The sequence below is a fragment of the Myotis daubentonii genome, chromosome 12 (genome assembly GCF_963259705.1).
Source record: "Myotis daubentonii chromosome 12, mMyoDau2.1, whole genome shotgun sequence".
Lineage (NCBI taxonomy): Eukaryota > Metazoa > Chordata > Mammalia > Chiroptera > Vespertilionidae > Myotis > Myotis daubentonii.
The window spans coordinates 55,804,567-55,823,507 of NC_081851.1; the positions used below are offsets into that span (position 1 = coordinate 55,804,567).

Sequence of the window (18,941 nt, forward strand, 5' to 3'; positions counted from 1 at the left end):
CACACTACCAGCTGAAACACTCAAACAAATTTAATCAGGAATTTCCCTCTGGGTCCAAACTTCCTGTTCGCTCTGAACCTATGATGTCAGTGGGAGTCAGAATTCTTCTTCTGAACTGGTCAGCAATGATGTGGCTTCCTTAGAGGAATGTAAACTTGTCATTCAACCCAACCTCTTCAGTCTCTACTCTCTCCTTCTTCCCTCCCCTTTATCACATCACAATGACTTCACCCCACACTATCGTGGCCAGGTGACACCACAAAAACAGTTTGGGGTAAAGGTCTCGTGGACCTACAAAAAAGTGACTATTCCTGAAAGACCCATGATAATCTTTAGCATTCCTTTATCAGGAGGACAAGTCCCTCAATTATACAACATGGTAGAAAGAGAATGACTCTCATTACCCAAATGCACATCTCTATTTTTTAAAAATATGTTTTTATTGACTTGAGAAAGAGAGAAGGAAGAGAGAGATAGAAACATTAATGAGAGAGAAATATTGATTGGCTGCCTCCTGTATGCCACCTCCTGAGGACTGAGCCTGCAACCAGAGCACATGCCCTGACTCGAAATCAAACCAGTAACCTCTCTGTGCCTGGGTCGACGCTCAACCACAGAGCCACACTGGCCAGGCAAAATGCACATCTCTAAGATCAGCTTGTTTGCTGAAACAGGTCACATAGGGACCAGGTGGTGGAGTGCTCATGAAGATGGACATTTACAAAGGAAGCCCAACAGAGAGGCTGAGGCAGACCTTGCAGCTTTCCAATGCAAGCACATCTGCCAGCTGTCCCAGCCTGTTCGTTACTGCCATGTGCATTGATCAGTACTTACTTATGCCATCCCAAGGTCCCTAAGGGGTCATGGTATTGGCATACTGCTAGGGAGAGCCTCCCTTTTCTGGGATCTGGGCCCTGCCCTAGATGGCCCTTCACCTGCAAGAGGGACACAACCTCACATGTCCACCACCCTGCTCCCATGAGATAGGGGCATTGCTTCACTGTCACCATTGCTAGTGTGTCTATACTTTCCCCCAGCCTTGCTGGGCCCCAAACAACTTCCTGAGGCACTTCTATGTCCATCAGCTTATTTAAATCTTTCAATGTATGCCCAAACTGCAGGCCTGGCCATCTTATGTTATATAATATCTATTATCAGATCCATCTTACAGCTGAGGAAACTGTGGCTCAGAGAGATTAAGTAATTTGCCCATTAGTCAGTGGCAATGCGGTGCTTTGATCCTGGGTCCTCTGTATTAGTTTGCTGCCACAACAAAGCACCACAGACTGGATGACTTAAACGATAAAAATTTATGTTCTCACAGTTTTGGAGGCTAGAAGTTCCAGATCATGGTGCTGGCAAGACTGGTTTCTTCTGAGGCTTCTCAAACATGGTTTATAGATGGGTCTTCCCGTAGTGTCTTTACATGGTCTCCCTTCACACATCTCTGAGTCCAAATCTCCTCTTCTTATAAAGACACCAGCCATATTAGACTAGGGTCCATCCATATGATCTTATTTTTACCTTTTACCTCTTTAAAGGCCCTATCTTCTGATACAGTTAGATTCTAAGGTATTGGGGAATAGGAATTCAAAACATGAATTTGGAGAGGACACAATTCAACCATAACATCCGCTGGCTCCATAACCCTGTGCTTCCCATTCATCCAACCAACAACCGCTAGGGAGACTCCTAGGTACCAAAGATTGTGCTTGGCATTTAAGCAAATGCTTTCTCACGCAATTCTCAAAACATGAGAAACCTCCCTTCCAGGGAGGTTCGTGTTTGAATTCCCATGGTACAACGAGGAAACTACATTTCAAACAGTTTAAGTCTTCTGCCCAAAAAAGACACGACAAAGATGAGGCAGGCCCGGGATTCCACCCCAGTTCTCTGACTCCAAACTCAGCGCTGTCTCCAGCGTACAACGCTTCCCACGCGAAGCTGCAGCTGGCAGCAACGGGACACGGTGACCTGACAGTGGCAGCACTGGGGTGGGATTGGGCAGGATCTCCTTTTTTGGAAAGAGCCTAAATCCCATGGATAACAGTGGGATCTACCATGCAGGGTTGTTGTGATGATTAAATGAATCACAGAGTGCCATAGCAATAGTAGCAACAACAACATCAATAACAAGACACTTATTTAGCCTTTGTTACAAGCCAGACGCAATTCTGAGCACCTTTGGATTCATTTAATCATCACAACAACCCTATGTGATAGATTCTGCTATTTTTGTTGTTGTTGTTATTATTATTACTGACTTCTGGATAGAGGGTAGCTTGACTACCCACAACTATTTTGCTCTTCTTCCCAAAATTATACACAAAGGCTTAAATACCCAAAGAGGAGGAGAAAAAAGAAGAAACAGTAGCACATAAATCTGGAAGTGGGAAAGCAAAGGGATGAGTGGCAAAGGACTCGGTAGACCCCAAAAGAGCTGAATCCTAAATAGGCAATGGGGCAAGTCAAGAACAATCAAATTTATGGTGCAGAATCTCCCACCTTATGCCCCACCAAAGCTCAGGAATGTGCAGTAACAGTTATCTCTGGGAGTAAGGGTGATGTGGAGAGAGACAAAATAAAGAGATCTGGCTGAAAAGCAATTATAAACTAGATATTCTTCTTTACTTTGCACAGGTCCTTCCCTGCCACCAGGGGTTTATTTTCTAGAGAAAAGAAACAGAGGGTCTCCAGGCTCAGGGTGGAACAGGGAGAGAGGACAGGCACCAGGGAAAGAACTGAAAAGAAGCACATTACACCGACACATGTATTCTAGGAGCTGGACACTCCAACTCTCTTCCCTCATTTGGCTCCTACGGTATTGGCTGCCATGCGCTCTCTCTCCAGGCAGGACTCCGGAAGTGTCTTCCCAGGGTAATCTGAGCACTCTCAGAGGAAAGGTATCAAAAGATTGATTCTCAAAGTTCCCCAACTAAGTGGTCAGCAAGATTTGTCTGCTATGAACCCCAATTTAACTAGACCAATATCTGAAAAAAAGGCATCACCCCAATTTCTCCTCCTCCCCTGCTTTGTAGCATTAGATTAATTGAAAATATATTGAAAGATGATGAGAAAAAAAAAACAAAAGAAAGATGATGAGACTCTAAATATTAGATCTTCCACCTATTAACACAGGATTTAACTGGAGACCTCATCATGTCAGGAAACGCCCTGTGTGCCAATGCTAGGAGATGATCCCAGGGATAGGGGTAGGCAGACCCTTTGCCCCCTCTGACTAGCAGGAAGACAAAACTACAGTTTACACCACAACTTCACATGCATTTCCCAGGGAGGCCCAGCTTGGAGAGTGCAGCTACAGACATCAGTACGTCTCCAACTTCTCCAAGGGAAACACTTTCTAAGCCCCTTCTTTTGTGCTTTGTCCCCCACACCTGGAGAGGACAAGCCATTTAAGATTCAGGCTTATTAGGTGCTCTGAGGTTTCACTAAATCTTCATGCCGCCTCTTCTTTTTATTTTTAATCTTTTATTGATTTCAGAGAGGAAGGGAGAGGAAGAAAGAGATGGAAACATCAATGATAGGAGAGAATCATAGATTGGTTACCTCCTGCACGCCCCCTACTGAGGATGGAGCCCATGACCTGGCATGTGTCCTTGACCAGAATCAAATCCGGGACCCTTCAGTCCACAGCAGCCATGGGCAAACTATGGCCCGCGGGCCGGATCCGGCCCGTTTGAAATGAATAAAACTATTGAAAAAAAAGACCGTACCCTTTTATGTAATGATGTTTACTTTGAATTTATATTAGTTCACACAAACACTCCATCCATGCTTTTGTTCCGGCCCTCCGGTCCAGTTTAAGAACCCATTGTGGCCCTCGAGTCAAAAAGTTTGCCCACCCCTGGTCCACAGGCTGATCTCTAGCCAAATCAGCTAGGGCTGCACTTCATTCTTATTTAACTTTTCATAAACATCATCATAAACAAAGAAAGCTTTTTCTAAGCACCTCTTGAGTACAGAGTGATCTAGCCTGGGCCAAAGCAGAAACATCCTGTCTCCTCTTGTCTCCCCGCTGCTCACCTAGTTCTGGCTTCAAGCACACACAGGCTCCTGGGGCAGGCTGACTCCTGTGGAGTGGTGATGAGGGCTCATTAAAGACTGAAAGTTTTGGAGAACTTAAAGAGCAGGAGAGCTTTAGAACTTAAGACTTCCTCCTCTGCTGGATAAAGACCAACTTTTAGTGCTCCAAGTGACAAATGTTAATCATTAATGATACTTTACATAAATAAAGTACCTTGTCATTTCCCACATGTTTTCATACCCTTCACCTCTACCTCTACAGTCGGACCTCCAGCCACCACTCTCGACTCCCACACGAAGGAGGCAAGGCAGGCGTTATCGGAAAGGCTCCAATGGAAGGAGGTTCAGGAACTTGCTCCACAAGATTTCTTGAATTTTCTAGACACTATTCAACTGTTTTATCCTGGGGACCTACAAGTTCGGTGGAGGGAAAATGGACTTTATACCTTTCTTTGCTGCTTAGATTTTTATTTTTCCTATCACTAATATATATATATATATATATATATATATATAAAGGAGTTTTAATTTTATAAGAAGGAAGGAAGGAATACATCCTCCCCCCCCCCCCCCCCCCGCAACTCCAGGATTCCCCTTTGAAGCCAGGGCTGGATAAAAATCTCCAATGTTCTTTCATCTTAATAAAAATCAATTCATGATATAATAACATTAGCTAACCTTTATTGAGGACTTACAGTGTGGCAGGCACTATTCAAAATTATCTAGACCTATCAATTCACTAAGCCCCTACAACCTCATGAGATAGGGACAATTGTTCCCACTTTACAGATGAGAACACTGAGGTGTAAAATAAAACGTTAAGACACTGGGCCAGGGTGGCAGAGGCCATGTTCTTCACCACCCTCTGTTGCAGTGCTCCCGGCTTCCGGGTAGGAAAGAACGAGATGCATTCCTGTAGCCAAGCCTCATTCTCCTCCCAGGGCCCAGGCAGGTCACACCATACCCTTATCTATGCCGCATGGACAGAGGAGTGCTCTCAGGGAGTCAGCCACTGCTACTGAGCAGCTCAGAGAAGAACGCACAAGCACAGAGCATGCTGGAGAGGAGGAGAAAGTTCCCTGAACCAACTTTGGAAAGAAGGCCCACCCTTCAAAACCTCCACCTCTCGGTGAGCTAATGCCTCCCTCCACAGAGGCATCCAAGGAATGCTGGGAAAGGACACGGAGACAGTGTTCTCTGGCTGCCTGGCATGGGGAGCCTGACACAGAGAGGGGCCAGAGGAAAGGGGGCCGTGCCTGTCAGCGTGGGCCCTCCTGCATGTGTGAGCCTCTGGCCAGAGAAGTGTCATCTCTTAGTTCTTGAAAACTGGCCAATTAGTCGTTAATTACTTTGTGTGTAAATTTCAGCAGGAAGGCTGGAAAATTCAATATCAACTTCAGCATTGAGGTTCTCCACCAATAACTGGCTCTGCCAATCTTCCAAATAAAGCCCCATAGCACACAAAACGTGGACTCTACCTGAGCTTCAGGACAGCCAATAGGACACATACTGCCTCTCCAGTCAGCTACAGACTAACTACCCTGAACAGCTTTTTGCTGACAGCTTAAAGCAAAGCATCATGGGAAATAGAGATCACATGATCCTCATTAATTAATGAAAGGAAAGATATGAAGAAGTGGAGACCTTTTAGGATCAAGGGAAAAAACTGTGTGTTGTATGTTAGGAATGCTTCCAACACAGACTTTCAAAAAGTACACACCTATGATGTAGCAACCCACTTGAGTGGAAAGCTCTGGAGCTGGAGATGAGAAGAATAAGTATTTAGTGAACACCTACTACAAGCAGGGTATTGTCCTAGGCCTGCTAGGTGAGCACTCAAGTGTGGAGTTCTCAGTCACAGAAGGGCATTTCATGTAAAAATATAAGGTCAGCAAAGGGCACCTGCAAGATGCCTGGTGCAGGGAGATGTTATGTCACTCAGGTCGGTATGATTCCCATGACAGGCTGGGTCATCAGGAAAGGCTTCACAGAGCAGGAGCATTTGACATAACCCTGAAGGCATAATGGCATTTTTTAGACCTGCAGTCCCTAAATCACCTGAGGAATGATTTAAAAAACAGAGTCATGTCCTGGCTGGTCTGCCTCAGTTGGTTGAATGCTATCCCGTGCACTGAATGTCATGGGTTCAATTCCCAGTCAGGGCACATGCTCTGGTTTCAGGTTCAATCTCCATGCAGAAGGCAACCAGTAGATGTTTCTCTCTCTCTCTCTCTCTCTCTCTCTCTCCCTCTCTCTCTAAAATCAATAAAAATTTATTTAAAAAAAAAATAGAGTCCTGAATCCCAGACCAGACCTACTGAGTCAAAAGTTCTAGGAATGTTACCCTGGAATCACTATTCTTTTTAAAAGGTTATTATTATTATTATGGTAAATTTAAAACATGCACAAAAGTAGAATAGTGAGCCCACATGTATCATCACCCTATATTAGCAATCATCAATTCTTTCTCTATTCCCCCTCCCTCAGTATTAGGGACTCTACATGTTTTTAATTGATTTTAGAGACAGGGAGGGAGAAAGGGAAGGAGAGAGGGAAAGAGAGAGAGATATCTGTTGGTTGCCTTCTGCATGCTCCTTGACCAGGGATTGAACCCTCAGCCTGGGCATGTGACTTGACTGGGAATGGAACCCGCCACCTTCTCGTGCATGGGATGACATGACACTCCAACCAACTGAGCCACACCTTCCAGGGTGGAATCTACATATTTTTTTAAACTGGGAACTCTGAGGCAGCCAGACTACGAAAGTTAATTGGGAACTACTCACTGATCAAGACACAGATTAGGAGCAAGGGAAAATCCAAGGACAGTAGGGACACAAAGGCTCATAAAAGTGAAAGAGAATGGTATTTGGGGGAGAATGGCAAATAATCTGGAGTACCTAGATGGTGGGGTGCACGGTTAGGGGAAGTAGTGAAAGGATTGTTGTGGACCACCAGAGCCTTGTTAACACATATTGTGTCTTTGTTAGAAACACAAAGAGGTATCTCCCCTGGGTAGAAAATACACCCTTTTCTGGGGCAGAAGCCAGCCACACAGCAGAGAGCCCCACCTCCCACTCAATGCCTGTGCTCGTCCTGCCTGTGTCCAAACCACAGAGCTGTGCACAGCAGCCCCAGGGTCGGGTGGGAGGGAGTCCAAAGCCAGTGAATGGGACAGTGCTTTATCTTATAAGGGTTGCAGGATGCAAGGAAGGGAACATGGGACAATCAGCCTGTGCTCTGAAAGACTACTGGGAAACAACAGAGGGGAGAAGGATAGGTAGACGGGCAGAAAACCAAGAAGCAGTGAGCCAAGTCTATAAACGATTGCAAACTAGCCAGGGAAGAAGGAAGAAGGCCTTGAAGGTCAAGTCTTGAGAGAGACATTTGAGAGAAAGATCTTGTTTAGGGTTCTAAGACAACTGGGGTTTGGATATCGTGATATGGGAGTCACGGGCACATAGGAGTCCTTTGAAGGCATGCAAATGTTGAAATTGCTTGAGGAGAGTATTTAGGGTAAGAATAAAGCAAGATGAAGGCCCTAGGGAAAACCAGAATTTATCGAATAGGGGTTGGAGGGAAGAAGGAACCAGGACAGGTGGTAATAGAGATCAAGGAGAACCAGTCAGAGAGGTGGGAAGGAGATGGGAGAGGGAGAAAGTATGGTTCGTAGAAGACAATAGAGCAAAAGTGTTCACAGGGGTGGTGAGAGGGGCACATTCCTTTAGGAACATGGAAAGGAGGAGAAAAGTAGAAATGTAAGGGAAAGTCAAGTCCTGGAATGACAAGCTGGAGTTTGGACTTGGACTTGGAAAGGCAGGAGGTATAGCATTAGCTTGTTGATCAGTCAGTCAGTTAGACTTCCTAAGCCTGTCACTTACCAACTGTGGCCCTGGACAAATTACTTAAGGTGAGCCTCTGAATCCCTGCTGGTCAGCTACAGATGATTCCGCCCACTCTAACAGGGCTGGCTTGGGGATGACATCTCAAAGAACGACAATTCTTCTTCATGCCATGCCACCTAACAGTGCATCGCCCTGTAGTATGGGTGATCTTTTCACCTGTCTAACTCCTGGTATCTCTGACTAGCTTGTAACCTGCTTTGAGGGCAGAGATCTGGGTTTTAAACTAATTGCAGTCAAGAAAATTGTGTAAAATAAAAAGATTAAGGGGTAAAAGTAAAAAAAGAAATGGCCCTTAGGAGTTTACAACTTAGTGAAAAATCCACATGGATGCCTCACCCCAGCACAAGGCGAACATTGGTAGGTGCAGCCACAAAAGCCTCAAATTGCAAATAAAAGTGTGTGTGTTGGGGGGGTGGGGGGGCGTGGAGAGGCTCACTCCGGCTGGGCAACCAGGCCTTGTGCAGGCAGGCAGTAGTGCAGGAGGCGTCCCCAAGCTGGATAGGGAGGGTAGAGAGGAGGGCCATATGCACAGGGAAGTTGGGAATTGGCAGATAAGTTTGAGTAAAGCTAAGAACCTTGGTGGGTTTAAAAAGGTATTGTGGGAAGTGAGAAAGAAAGGTGTATTGAGCTGTAGCAGACAAAAGCTAAGGTGACCTCTGATGGCTCACACTCTGGCATAATTCCATAATCCCCCTCTTGAGTTTGGTGGAAACCGTGGCTTACCTCTAACCAAAACAATGTGGAAAAGGTGATGGGACATCGCCATCTTGGTTATGCGATATGATAGGGCAGAGGCACAGGGGTTTTGCAGATATAATTACGGTTCCTAATCACTTGACTTTGAGTTAAATGAGAAGATTATCCTGATAGGCCCAATCTACTTATCAAGCGATTCCTTTTATTTTTTTTTTAAGTCCTCACCCAAGGATATTTTTCCATTGATTTCTAGACTGGAAGTTTGTCACACATCACTAGGAAACAAGTAATGACCTCACAACGTGGAGGGCCATGAACAGCAGGCTAGACAGTATGGGCTTTATTATGCAACGCGTTGGGAACCACTGAATATTCTGAGCAGAGACTCACCCTTTAGGAAACTGAGAGATATCAGCAGGAAGCGAAGCCTGCGGTAGAAGTTGGTCAGAAGCCCTTTACGAACATTTTAGTCAGGGCATGGCTCCCAGGACTGGGAGTTTTACTGACCAGTAAAGATCTTGTGACGGACTAAGTTCTGGGATGAACCAAGCCAGCGAATCTACCCCATTAACATAAAATAAAAAAGAGGGGGAGAAAGCAAAAACCAAGAAATTGACAGTCACTGAAAAAATTTTAAGGAACTTTAGTGTCCTTGTTGCTAATTATAAATATTTACTCCTCCCAGAATTCCTGACCTCACAGAAGAGCCTGCGTAAACAGTCCTGCTGCCTTACTGGAAAGTGTGTGTGTGTTTGTGTGTGTGTGTGTGTGTGTGTGTGTGTGTGTGTTATGTTTTCTTGGGCTGGGGACAGGGCAGTAATAAGGGACTAGAGGATCTGCAAAGAGTCACTTCCTGTTGGATATTGTCTAGTTCCCTTCCCCTGCTCGGCCGGGATCATAAACCCTGGACCCCCAAGCAACTCCTCCTTCTCTGATTCTATCTGCTGGAGACAACTAAGCCAAACAAACTCAGGAAGCGACAAGAGGTTGGGAAGGGGAGGAAGTTCATGGCACAGAAGGAAAAAGTAAAGAGAATGCCCTGATGTTGAAGGAAGAGGGTGGGGAGAGAAAGAAATGAAGGTCACCCCAAGGTCGTTGGGCGCCAGGCCTTTAAAATGTCGTTCTTGGGCTTTCAATCAAAACTGGCACAAGCAGGGTGTCTCCTGGGGCTATTCAAATATTAACATTCACGGTGATAAACAGCCGCCCTCCTCCCCCGGCCCCCAAGTCCTCTGTAAGCAAATTAAAACAACTGATCTCAAGCAGGTCACTAAGAGACCAGTTGGGCAGGAGCCAAGCCAGCTCCAGTGTCTGGAGAACGCTTTAATTTTTCACTTTTAGGAAAGAGGGGAGGAAAGAAGAGCTACCTGTAGATGACTCCATGCTGGTGGAGGAACATGAGGGCTGACGTAACCTCTGCAGCATAGAACCGGGAGCGAGGCTCGTCGAATTTTCGGGAGCGCTGAATCTGGAACATGAGGTCTCCACCATTGACATACTCCATGACGAAAAAGAGGCGGTCCTGAAAGGAAGGAGAAAATGTCATTTGGCTGGTTCCACTGCCGCTGCCCACACAGGCCGGCATACTGGGCGCCTCCAAGACACTGGGTGCTGAATTAGAAAAAGGGGGAGCTCTCTGAATGGGGGGAGCAGAAGAGAGGGGCAGTAGGTTTTTACATGGGGCGAGGCTGGGAGAGAAGGGGTGGTGTGTGTATGTGTGTGGGGGGAGGGCGGGGGGTGAGGACACGAACAAATGCCTGGATGTGGGAATGCTTAGTGACCCGTAAACTGAGCAGGTCAGCTGGGGTGGAAGGTTCATGGAGCAAAGGGGAAATGGTGATGTTTGAGAGGTCAGAGCAGCAAAGTACCTTCTTAACATATAGACTGAGTCCTAAATGAAGCCGCCAGGAAAATGTCAGCATATTGTTTCCAGTCAAAATTCATAGACTCACTTCCATTAAGACAGAGCAAAACTCACAATGATACTTCACTCATGAAACAGTGCATCTCCTTTATTTGTGGCATCTCTTTGAAATTAAGTCCGTTGTTAAGAATTGTTACAAATTCAGACGACCTTCTCCCGCTCCACAATCTCCAGAATTTTCCAGGCTTTACTGCTATGCACAAAGGGCTCAATGTCTAGCTTCTCTTCCACTTGCCCTGCCCTTCCCCTTCAAGACCTGCTTTCTCCCCAGAGTACAATTTTGTACTCTGAAGTACAGAGGCCGCCTTGCCGACCATTCATTCAATCACCCATTCCCCATGCAAATCCTCATGTCAAAAACCGAATGCCCAGGACAACCCCAGCCCCATGAAACCAGACTGTCGAGGGGAGGACTCAGGCATCAGTAGTTGCAAAGCTCCCCACGTGATTCCAATGAGCATCCAGGGCTGAGAACCACTGGCTCCTCCACCTGGCCTCTGCCAAGGTGTTCTGCATCTGTGAGGTATATGGATTCTAAGTCATTGGAGTTTTCCTTTTCAAGGATCCCCAAGAACAAGGATTCTTAAACCTGTGCATCAGCATCAAACAGAGGTGTGTTAGAACATGGATTCCTGGCTCTACTCCTGACTCAGAAGATCGGGGATGGAGCCTGAGAACCTGCATCGCTTCGTTCCCAGTTGATGATGTTGATGCTGCCGGTCCAGGGACCCCGGTTTTGAGAACCACTGGCCCGGAGCACTTGCGCTAGCCCCTCACATGGCAAGCACAGCCCTGATGTCGCTGAACCACGCCATCATGAACAGCCACTGCAACGCCATTCCAGGGTCGCCAACTTGGACTCGGGCTGTAGCGGCCATGAACTATTTCCTGGGCTGTGTTTGAAAGAATCCAAATATTTAAAGAGGAAAAGCCTGCCCTCCCTGCACCCTGCCTTGCTGCTTTTTTTCTCCCAACACTGGGACACACAGCGTTTAAGAAAAGGGGCTGTGAGGGAGGAAGAGCTCCCACCCCAATTTCATCCCTGACTGGCGGAGTGACCGCAGGCTAATGACTTCATCCCTCTGTGCTCAGTGTTCTCCTCTGTAAAAATGAGGAGGGTAATAGGACCTGCCTTACAGACTTCTTATGAGGATTAAATTATAGGTTAAAATGCCTGGCTCATAATTGGTGCTCCACGAAGATTGTCGAGTGCTGTTGTTTCTGAAGGTATTACAGCTGTTATTATTATCATTATCAAGTCTTCATTTTCCCTGTCCTTTCACCAGCGTTTCTCCCTGATCACTGTCTCTTCCAACAAACACTTGTTCCCTTGGCTTTCAGGCTGTTTCCCGCTGTATTTCTGGCAGGGATTTTTTCTGCTTCCTCTTAGGCTTCTCCTCTCCCAGCATTAGGTATTGGATTCCCACAGGACTAGGTTCTAGACCAGCCGTGGGTAAACTACGGCCTGCGGGCCGGATCCGGCCTGTTTGAAATGAATAAAACTATTGAAAAAAAAGACCGTACCCTTTTATGTAAGGATGTTTACTTTGAATTTATATTAGTTCACACAAACACTCCATCCATGCTTTTGTTCCGGCCCTCCGGTCCAGTTTAAGAACCCATTGTGGCCCTCGAGTCGAAAAGTTTGCCCACCCCTGTTCTAGACCCTCCCCTTTGCTCACTCTGTACTCACTATGCGATGTCATCCACACCCACAGTGTCCAATGCACCTTGACTTAGAGAGAACTCACAAAGGTCTGCCTCCATCCTAGACCTCTCCTCCAAGCTGCAGACCCATTTAACCAACTGCATTTCTGCTACTCCCTCTAGGTGCCTGAAAGGCACTCAAACCCAACACGTTCCAAACCGACTTCATAATCTTCCTCCAGCAAAATGGTCCTCATCCAGGGCGCCTGTCTCAGGGCAGGTCATCACCACTCAGCCAGTTGTGAAAGTCAGAAACCAGAAATTCATTCTTAATACCTCCCTCTCCCTCATCTCTCACATCCATCACCAAGCCCTGTTGCATTTACCTATTGTATCTTTGTACTTATTGCTTTGAACTTGTCATATTTGTCTACTTCCGCCCATCTCCACCACCCGCATGGCCACCATTATGGCCCAAGTAATTATCATCCCTTTTGCGAGTGCCTTTTTACTAATGCTCTCTACATTGCCCCCCTGCCGCAGCAAATGCTGATCACACTACAGACAGAGTATCTTGCTGAAATGAAATGCTGATTGTAAACCTTCACCCTTCCTCCTCTCATTCTTCTGATTAATTCTTTTAAAGAATTATGTTGGGATGAATAGAAAGCTCCTTAATATGCTATGCATCCCATATGGTCTGACCCTACCTACCTCCTGAGTCATATCACTTCCAGCTGTCTCTTGTTCCCTCTGCCCCAGTAGCAAACTCGCTCCTGCCACAGGGCCTTTGCTCATACTGTTCCCTCTGCTTGGAATGCTTCCCCCTCTCTCTTCACCTGGTCAATCTCTCCTCATCCTCCAGATTTAAGTGCAGTCATCTTTCCTTCTAGGAAGCTGTCCCTGATTTCTCCCCCTAATGTGCACTATGTTCTTATTGCAGCATTCAGCACAGTGGAAGTTTTATTTGTTTAACTGATTTATGTATTTCTCTCCTGGTACTCTGTATTCTTAATGAAGGCAGGAACTGTGGGTTATTCTTTTTTTTTTTTTAAAAAGGGAATTAGCCTAACCCAAAAGAAAAACTGCCATAATTTCCTTTAAAAACAAGCATTGTGTGGGTAGAAGAATAAATAAAGTTAGAGAGCTAACTGTAAGAGAGAGTATGAACCAAAGGGTGTTCTGATATTTGTATCTGCAAGTTCTCACTGCTTATGAAGTTAAAGCCAAGGCAGCCACTGCAGTGAGCCTCCTGCCTGCAGAATCCAGAGACGGAGATGGTGCCCACTCGGACTTTTCACCCCCATGGGGTCTGTCTGTGTCAGCACCCATGACTCAATTACAGCTCTGAACAGCACTTTTGTTTTGTGGGCAGATTTCCTCACTTCCCGTGAGTTGCTCAGTTCCTTCAGGGCACATCTTATTCTTCCTCCATCATCACTGGCTCTGAACTCCGTACCTAGAGAGGCACTCGATAAAATCTGCTCACTCCTTATGAGCCTCAGGAGGTGCAGATCCTTACTGACTCTCCAGCAACTAGAACTAGCACAGGGGGGGCTCTTAGTATATCTTTGTAGAATGCATGAGTGATTGAATACTCACCATGGACAAGGCTCTAGAACAGGGGTCCTCAAACTACGGCCTGCGGGCCACATGCAAATACAAATATTGTATATGTTCCCGTTTTGTTTTTTTACTTCAAAATAAGATATGTGCAGTGTGCATAGGAATTTGTTCATAGTTTTTTTTTAAAACTATACTCTGGCCCTCTAATGGTCTGAGGGACAGTGAACTGGCCCCCTGCTTAAAAAGTTTGAGGATCCCTGCTCTAGATCAAGCATGTCAAACTCCAAGGCTAACATGGGCCAAATAAATAAGGCATGTGGCCCCCAGGCCGCAAATTTGACATGTTTGCTCTAGATGCTGGAAATTCAACAGTAAACCAGAGTTGATTTCCCTGTATTACTTCTCTTTGTAACCTCGTTTTGAGCTATTTTAACTTGAGCCCATTTAAAAAATTTTAAATTAGAGAGGAAGGAATAGGGCAAGGGAGGAGGGAGGGAGGGAAGGGTGGGGGGGGGAGAGAGAGAGAGAAAGAGAGAGAGAGAGAGAGAAAGAGAGAGAGAAACATCCATGTGAGAGTGAAACATTGATTGGTTGTCTCCTGCACATTCCTTCAATGCAGAATGAACCCACAAACTGGATATGTGTCCTAACTGGGAATAAAACCTGTGTCCTTTTGGTGTACGGGACAATTCTCCAACCAACTGAGCCACACTGGCCAGGGCTAACTTGAGCCCATTTTAAAATTTAGTTTTAAGCTGCATGCCACGAAACATAATCAGCCCTTTCTACAGTGTCAGGAATTTTTTTAAAGCAAGATAAGTTTTTCACTCCCCTTCCCTCCATTCGGTGAGTTGGCTGTTTCTGACCTCCACACCTAACACATCTGAGAAGCGTGTTTTGACACAGAGTGAGAACCTCAAGTCATTCTGGGAACTGCCTAATTACATAAACTGAAATCAAAAGAAAGCTGGCAAACCCAGCGGCTACTCATTAATCCCCTCTTGGCATCAGTAGAAAACAAAACAAAAGAAAACACCAGCTTCCTGGTAAAGTAAGCAAATATGTTTTCTGAGGTAATCAAAGATTTTAAAAGCCTGCTTCCACCTCCTCCTCCCTTAATCTCACCTGAATGTCTAAAAGTTATGGTCTTGTGATACCAAGTAAAATAATGAAATTAGGAAAGAGATTATATGTCATGGCCATTTAAGGTGAGAATAGTTAATAATGACCTACGAGCCGGAAGGGCAGCACCGTGGGTTAGAAACTCCCATTGGGGTCCATTTTCCCAGAGCGCTAAGCTTTCCTGCCTTTGAAGGGAAACGTAGGCCCACCCTGTTCATCTTTCAAGGTGTGATGGATAGCCAGCGGCTTCCTCTCAGCAGCACTGCATGTTCTGCCAGTCGGGTTTGTTTGGACACACGCTCTCCATCTCTCTTCGCTGTTTATATGTGCAAAGATTCTATCGCTTTTGAATCAATTTCACATGAGCGCCCAACAAAAGACCAGACCTGGAACAGTTCGCCTTTGACGTGCCAGTGACAGGATGCACCAACTCTGCAACGTGCCGTCTGAAGGTCCTCGCTCTACATCTCCGCTTCCCCTGCGTGCCTAAACATTTAACCTGTCAATACAAAGGGTCTTTCCTGGGGTAGGAGCTTGGAGGACAGGGAAGATGACGTAAGCCATGGCTTTGGCTTCCAGGAGCTAGGAATTGAAGACAGGAAGGCATAGAAAGCAGAATGCTCTATCCTTAGGTGCTCAGCTCTCCTGCAGGTTGTACACTATGTATGTGAGTGGTATCTTCTTAGCCCCAATAGAGAATAACTGTCTGTTTCACCACTTATGGAAGAAAACTCTATGTTTTCTTTTTCATACTAAAGGGTGTCCCAAAATTCACGCAGGATTTGAATTTTGTGTGAGCATTAACAACAACAACAACAACAAAAAATAAAAGCCTAATTTTACTTGGTTTATTGAATCAGATTCTAATATCTGTTGCCCTTTGATTTCAATCCCTTCAATTTGATAAGCATTACCAAGTACCAATTATGGCCCAGGAGCAGGGACAATGAAGACCAATGAAGACCACAGCTTTGAGTATGTGCCAGCAAAGCCGTGGAGGCCATTTACCCGATGTGCTATTCCATACATAACCCTATACTGTATACTTTATGAATCAATGAAAAATTTACAATTTTTAATTATAAACCGGTGTTTTCTATCGAAATTACTTCTTGCGTGAATTTTGGGACACCCTATACAACTGGCATTGATGGGACTGGCCATTGCTGAAACAATTTGGTGAGACAAGTATGAATGAAGGGAAAGACCATACTTACATGAGTCTTGAACACTGGGAGGAGGAAGGAGGGAGGAGAGAAAGCCTGGCAAGTCTGAAGCATAGCCCTGCAGGGCAGCAGTGAGGAAAAGTGAACATTGCATGTGGGGATGAGCGGGATCGGAAACAGGGCATAAACTCTGGAGACAGGCAGGAAGGCCATAGATTGGGTAGTGGGGTTGGGGGTAGGGAGGGGAGGTGGTTCTGAAAACACAGGCGGAAAGTAAAGAACTCTCGGTATCATTTGAGTTGTAAAATGGCATCATGAAAGTTGATGTTGAGAAAAACTACTCTAGAAGCAGAGTTCAAGATGGATTGGAAAAGGGTAGCCTGAAGTTAATCTCTCTCTTCCCTGTTTCCACCGTCCTAAATGTCCTGTTACCTTTGACAATGAAGAAGCAACCCTCCTGCTCCATTACACGTCCTTGGTAGAACCAAGGGAAAGGTCCAAAGACTTTGAGACACTTAACCAAATTCATTTTATTTCTCCACAAAGAAAGCGCAGCCATCATTACCATAAAGTAAAAACAGTTCATGGTGAGTGGGACTTTCTAGCTCCTAAGCCAACAGACATACCCTATGTGAGCGATTGGCAGAGCCTTGTCTAATTGGGGTCACAGATCTGTCAGCTACATAGTATAGAAAGGGGAGGTGCAGATAATAAAGAGGATCTTTATTACTGGGGATTTACCTGTCAATTAATAGAGAATGAGTGTCTCATCTAAGTAATAATAATTATTATGTAAATTTTCCTGTGCAGCAACAGAGCTAAAAATTATCTAAATAAAAAATGCTGTTGTTTTTAAAAAAGTCTTTTTCACACTTTCTCAGCTTCTCTTCTCCTCCTTTCACCTCCCAAGGCCTTACTCAAGTGTAATGACCTTGGTCTTTCCCCAAATTCAGATTTATTTCAACCAAATTCCTATAGCAATGGCCAATTACATGAACACTAATAGTGGTATGGAAAAATAGAGAGTGGGTTTTCATATGGCTGTTTCTTATAACAATCTCCTATAAGCCATAGAGGGTAGAGTCCCCCCTACTGTGGGTAAAAAGGGAGATGCCTGTTTTCTAGTGGGAAAGCTTTAACCTAATTAGACTTGGCCAAACAGTAAATATTCCACATGACAATCCCCAGGGTGGGAAGATACAACCTTCATTCATGTGCATCTGATATTTGTTTCCAATTGCTTAAAACTATGATTATTTAACTTACACAGGATGCCTAAGTTTAAAATGACCTAAAGCTGTACCAAACTGACTTGCCCAATAAAGCTCAAATGAACATTTCCTGCCTCTGGTTAGAGCTGCATTTAGCCCAGGGAACAACTTCAAGTTACTGTCAACCTGCCCCACACACTTTGATGTGTGCCTGAAAGCATCAAAGGGGAAAGGAAAGAGTTTTGGTTCAATACACAGAGAACTTCCCTTTTATTAGGGCCCTCAACGTCTTATGAAGTTTCCATCACATAGCGTGACAGTCCATATGGTAGAGACCCCCAATAGGCTCACCAGAGTGATCTCCTGCCATGAATAAGAGCAGCATCTAAAGCCAAGTAAGAATAGTGACTTGTCCTTGGTTTCCTCTTTGAAAAGGAGAGAATCAAGAAGGTTTAGATGGGGAACATAGCCAATGAGAGTACAGTGGTACTTCTGGATCATCACTGTGTACATTGCATCATCATAGTATCAATTCTGGTACCTCAGCATCACCTCACAGTACCTGGCTTCCTTTGCTTACACCTATTGGCTGCTTTCCCCATCAAGTGCCACTCCTGGGGCATGGCATCTGCCTACTGTCCGCTGTCCCTGTTGACCTGGACTCCAGGAAAGCAGCAACGTGTCAGGAATCTTGCTTGCCCTCACTCATCTGCGCAACTCACCAGCCTGGTTATCTTGCAAAGGTAGAGATAATTTAAAGAGAAAGAAAACATTGGTTGCTCACTAGAGCCCACTGTCACTAGTAGTCAGATGTTCAAAGCCAAAGTTAAGGACCTATGAAGTGTTCCTTGTTTTTCTTTTTAATTGAATCTACTGGGGTGACACTGGTTGATAAAATGATACAGGTTTCAGCAATACAATTCTACAATACATCGTCTGTATATTGTATTGTGTGTTTACTACCCCATGTCAAGACTCCTTCCATTGCTATTTATCCTCCCCTTACCTTGTTCTACATGCCCCCCACCCCCCATGTCCCGTGTGTTTTTAAGCATAGGAATATAAGCATTCTTGTTTCAATCCCATTTCCTCAACCAAGAAGAACCTGGTACTTAATCAAGCCTCTTCCCATGAACTCAGACTGCTCTTCCCAATCCAGTGTGTGACTGTATCAAACTAGTTGTTTCCCAAGCATGTGCGTCCAGTGTACCCTGCAGGGGCTCAAGATGCCCCTTTCTTGTGTATCCCCATCTTGTCTGGGCTCAGTGCATGTGCTGCTCAAGAAATAACTTGAGTCTCTCTGGTTTCCAGCTCAGGTGTTAGAGGTGCACTCTACACAGGTCTGAAGCAGCCGAATAGCTGCTGTTCTGATTCCAGAACCTCAGAGTCATCTTATTATCTGCTGTGCCTGAAGCAAAATAAGCAGCACCCACAGCGGCCACACTTGGGGTGTGGTTTCCAGGGGGCTCATGCACCTACTCCTGCACAGAAAGCCTGCAGTCCTGTGACAGGTCAACCCTTGCACCATGTTACTGCAGCTACTATTGATGCTGCGTTCTCTTTGCTTTTTGTTTCTTTGCCTGTTTGCTTATTTAGAAAGAAATCCTGCTAACCAATCAGAACATTAGAGTGTACCCACACTGATGTGAAAATGACCAGT

General features: G+C 45.3%; 1 protein-coding gene across 3 annotated transcripts in view; it reads right to left on the reverse strand.

Moving 5' to 3' along the window:
* Nucleotides 1-18,941, reverse strand: part of PRKCE (protein kinase C epsilon) — a 481,203-nt gene that overhangs the window by 89,013 nt on the left and 373,249 nt on the right. For all 3 annotated transcript variants that reach the window (XM_059659939.1, XM_059659937.1, XM_059659938.1), the window contains one exon: nucleotides 10,013-10,167. In XM_059659939.1, the coding sequence (XP_059515922.1) occupies nucleotides 10,013-10,167 (155 nt within the window). The remainder of the gene's footprint in view (nucleotides 1-10,012; nucleotides 10,168-18,941) is intronic.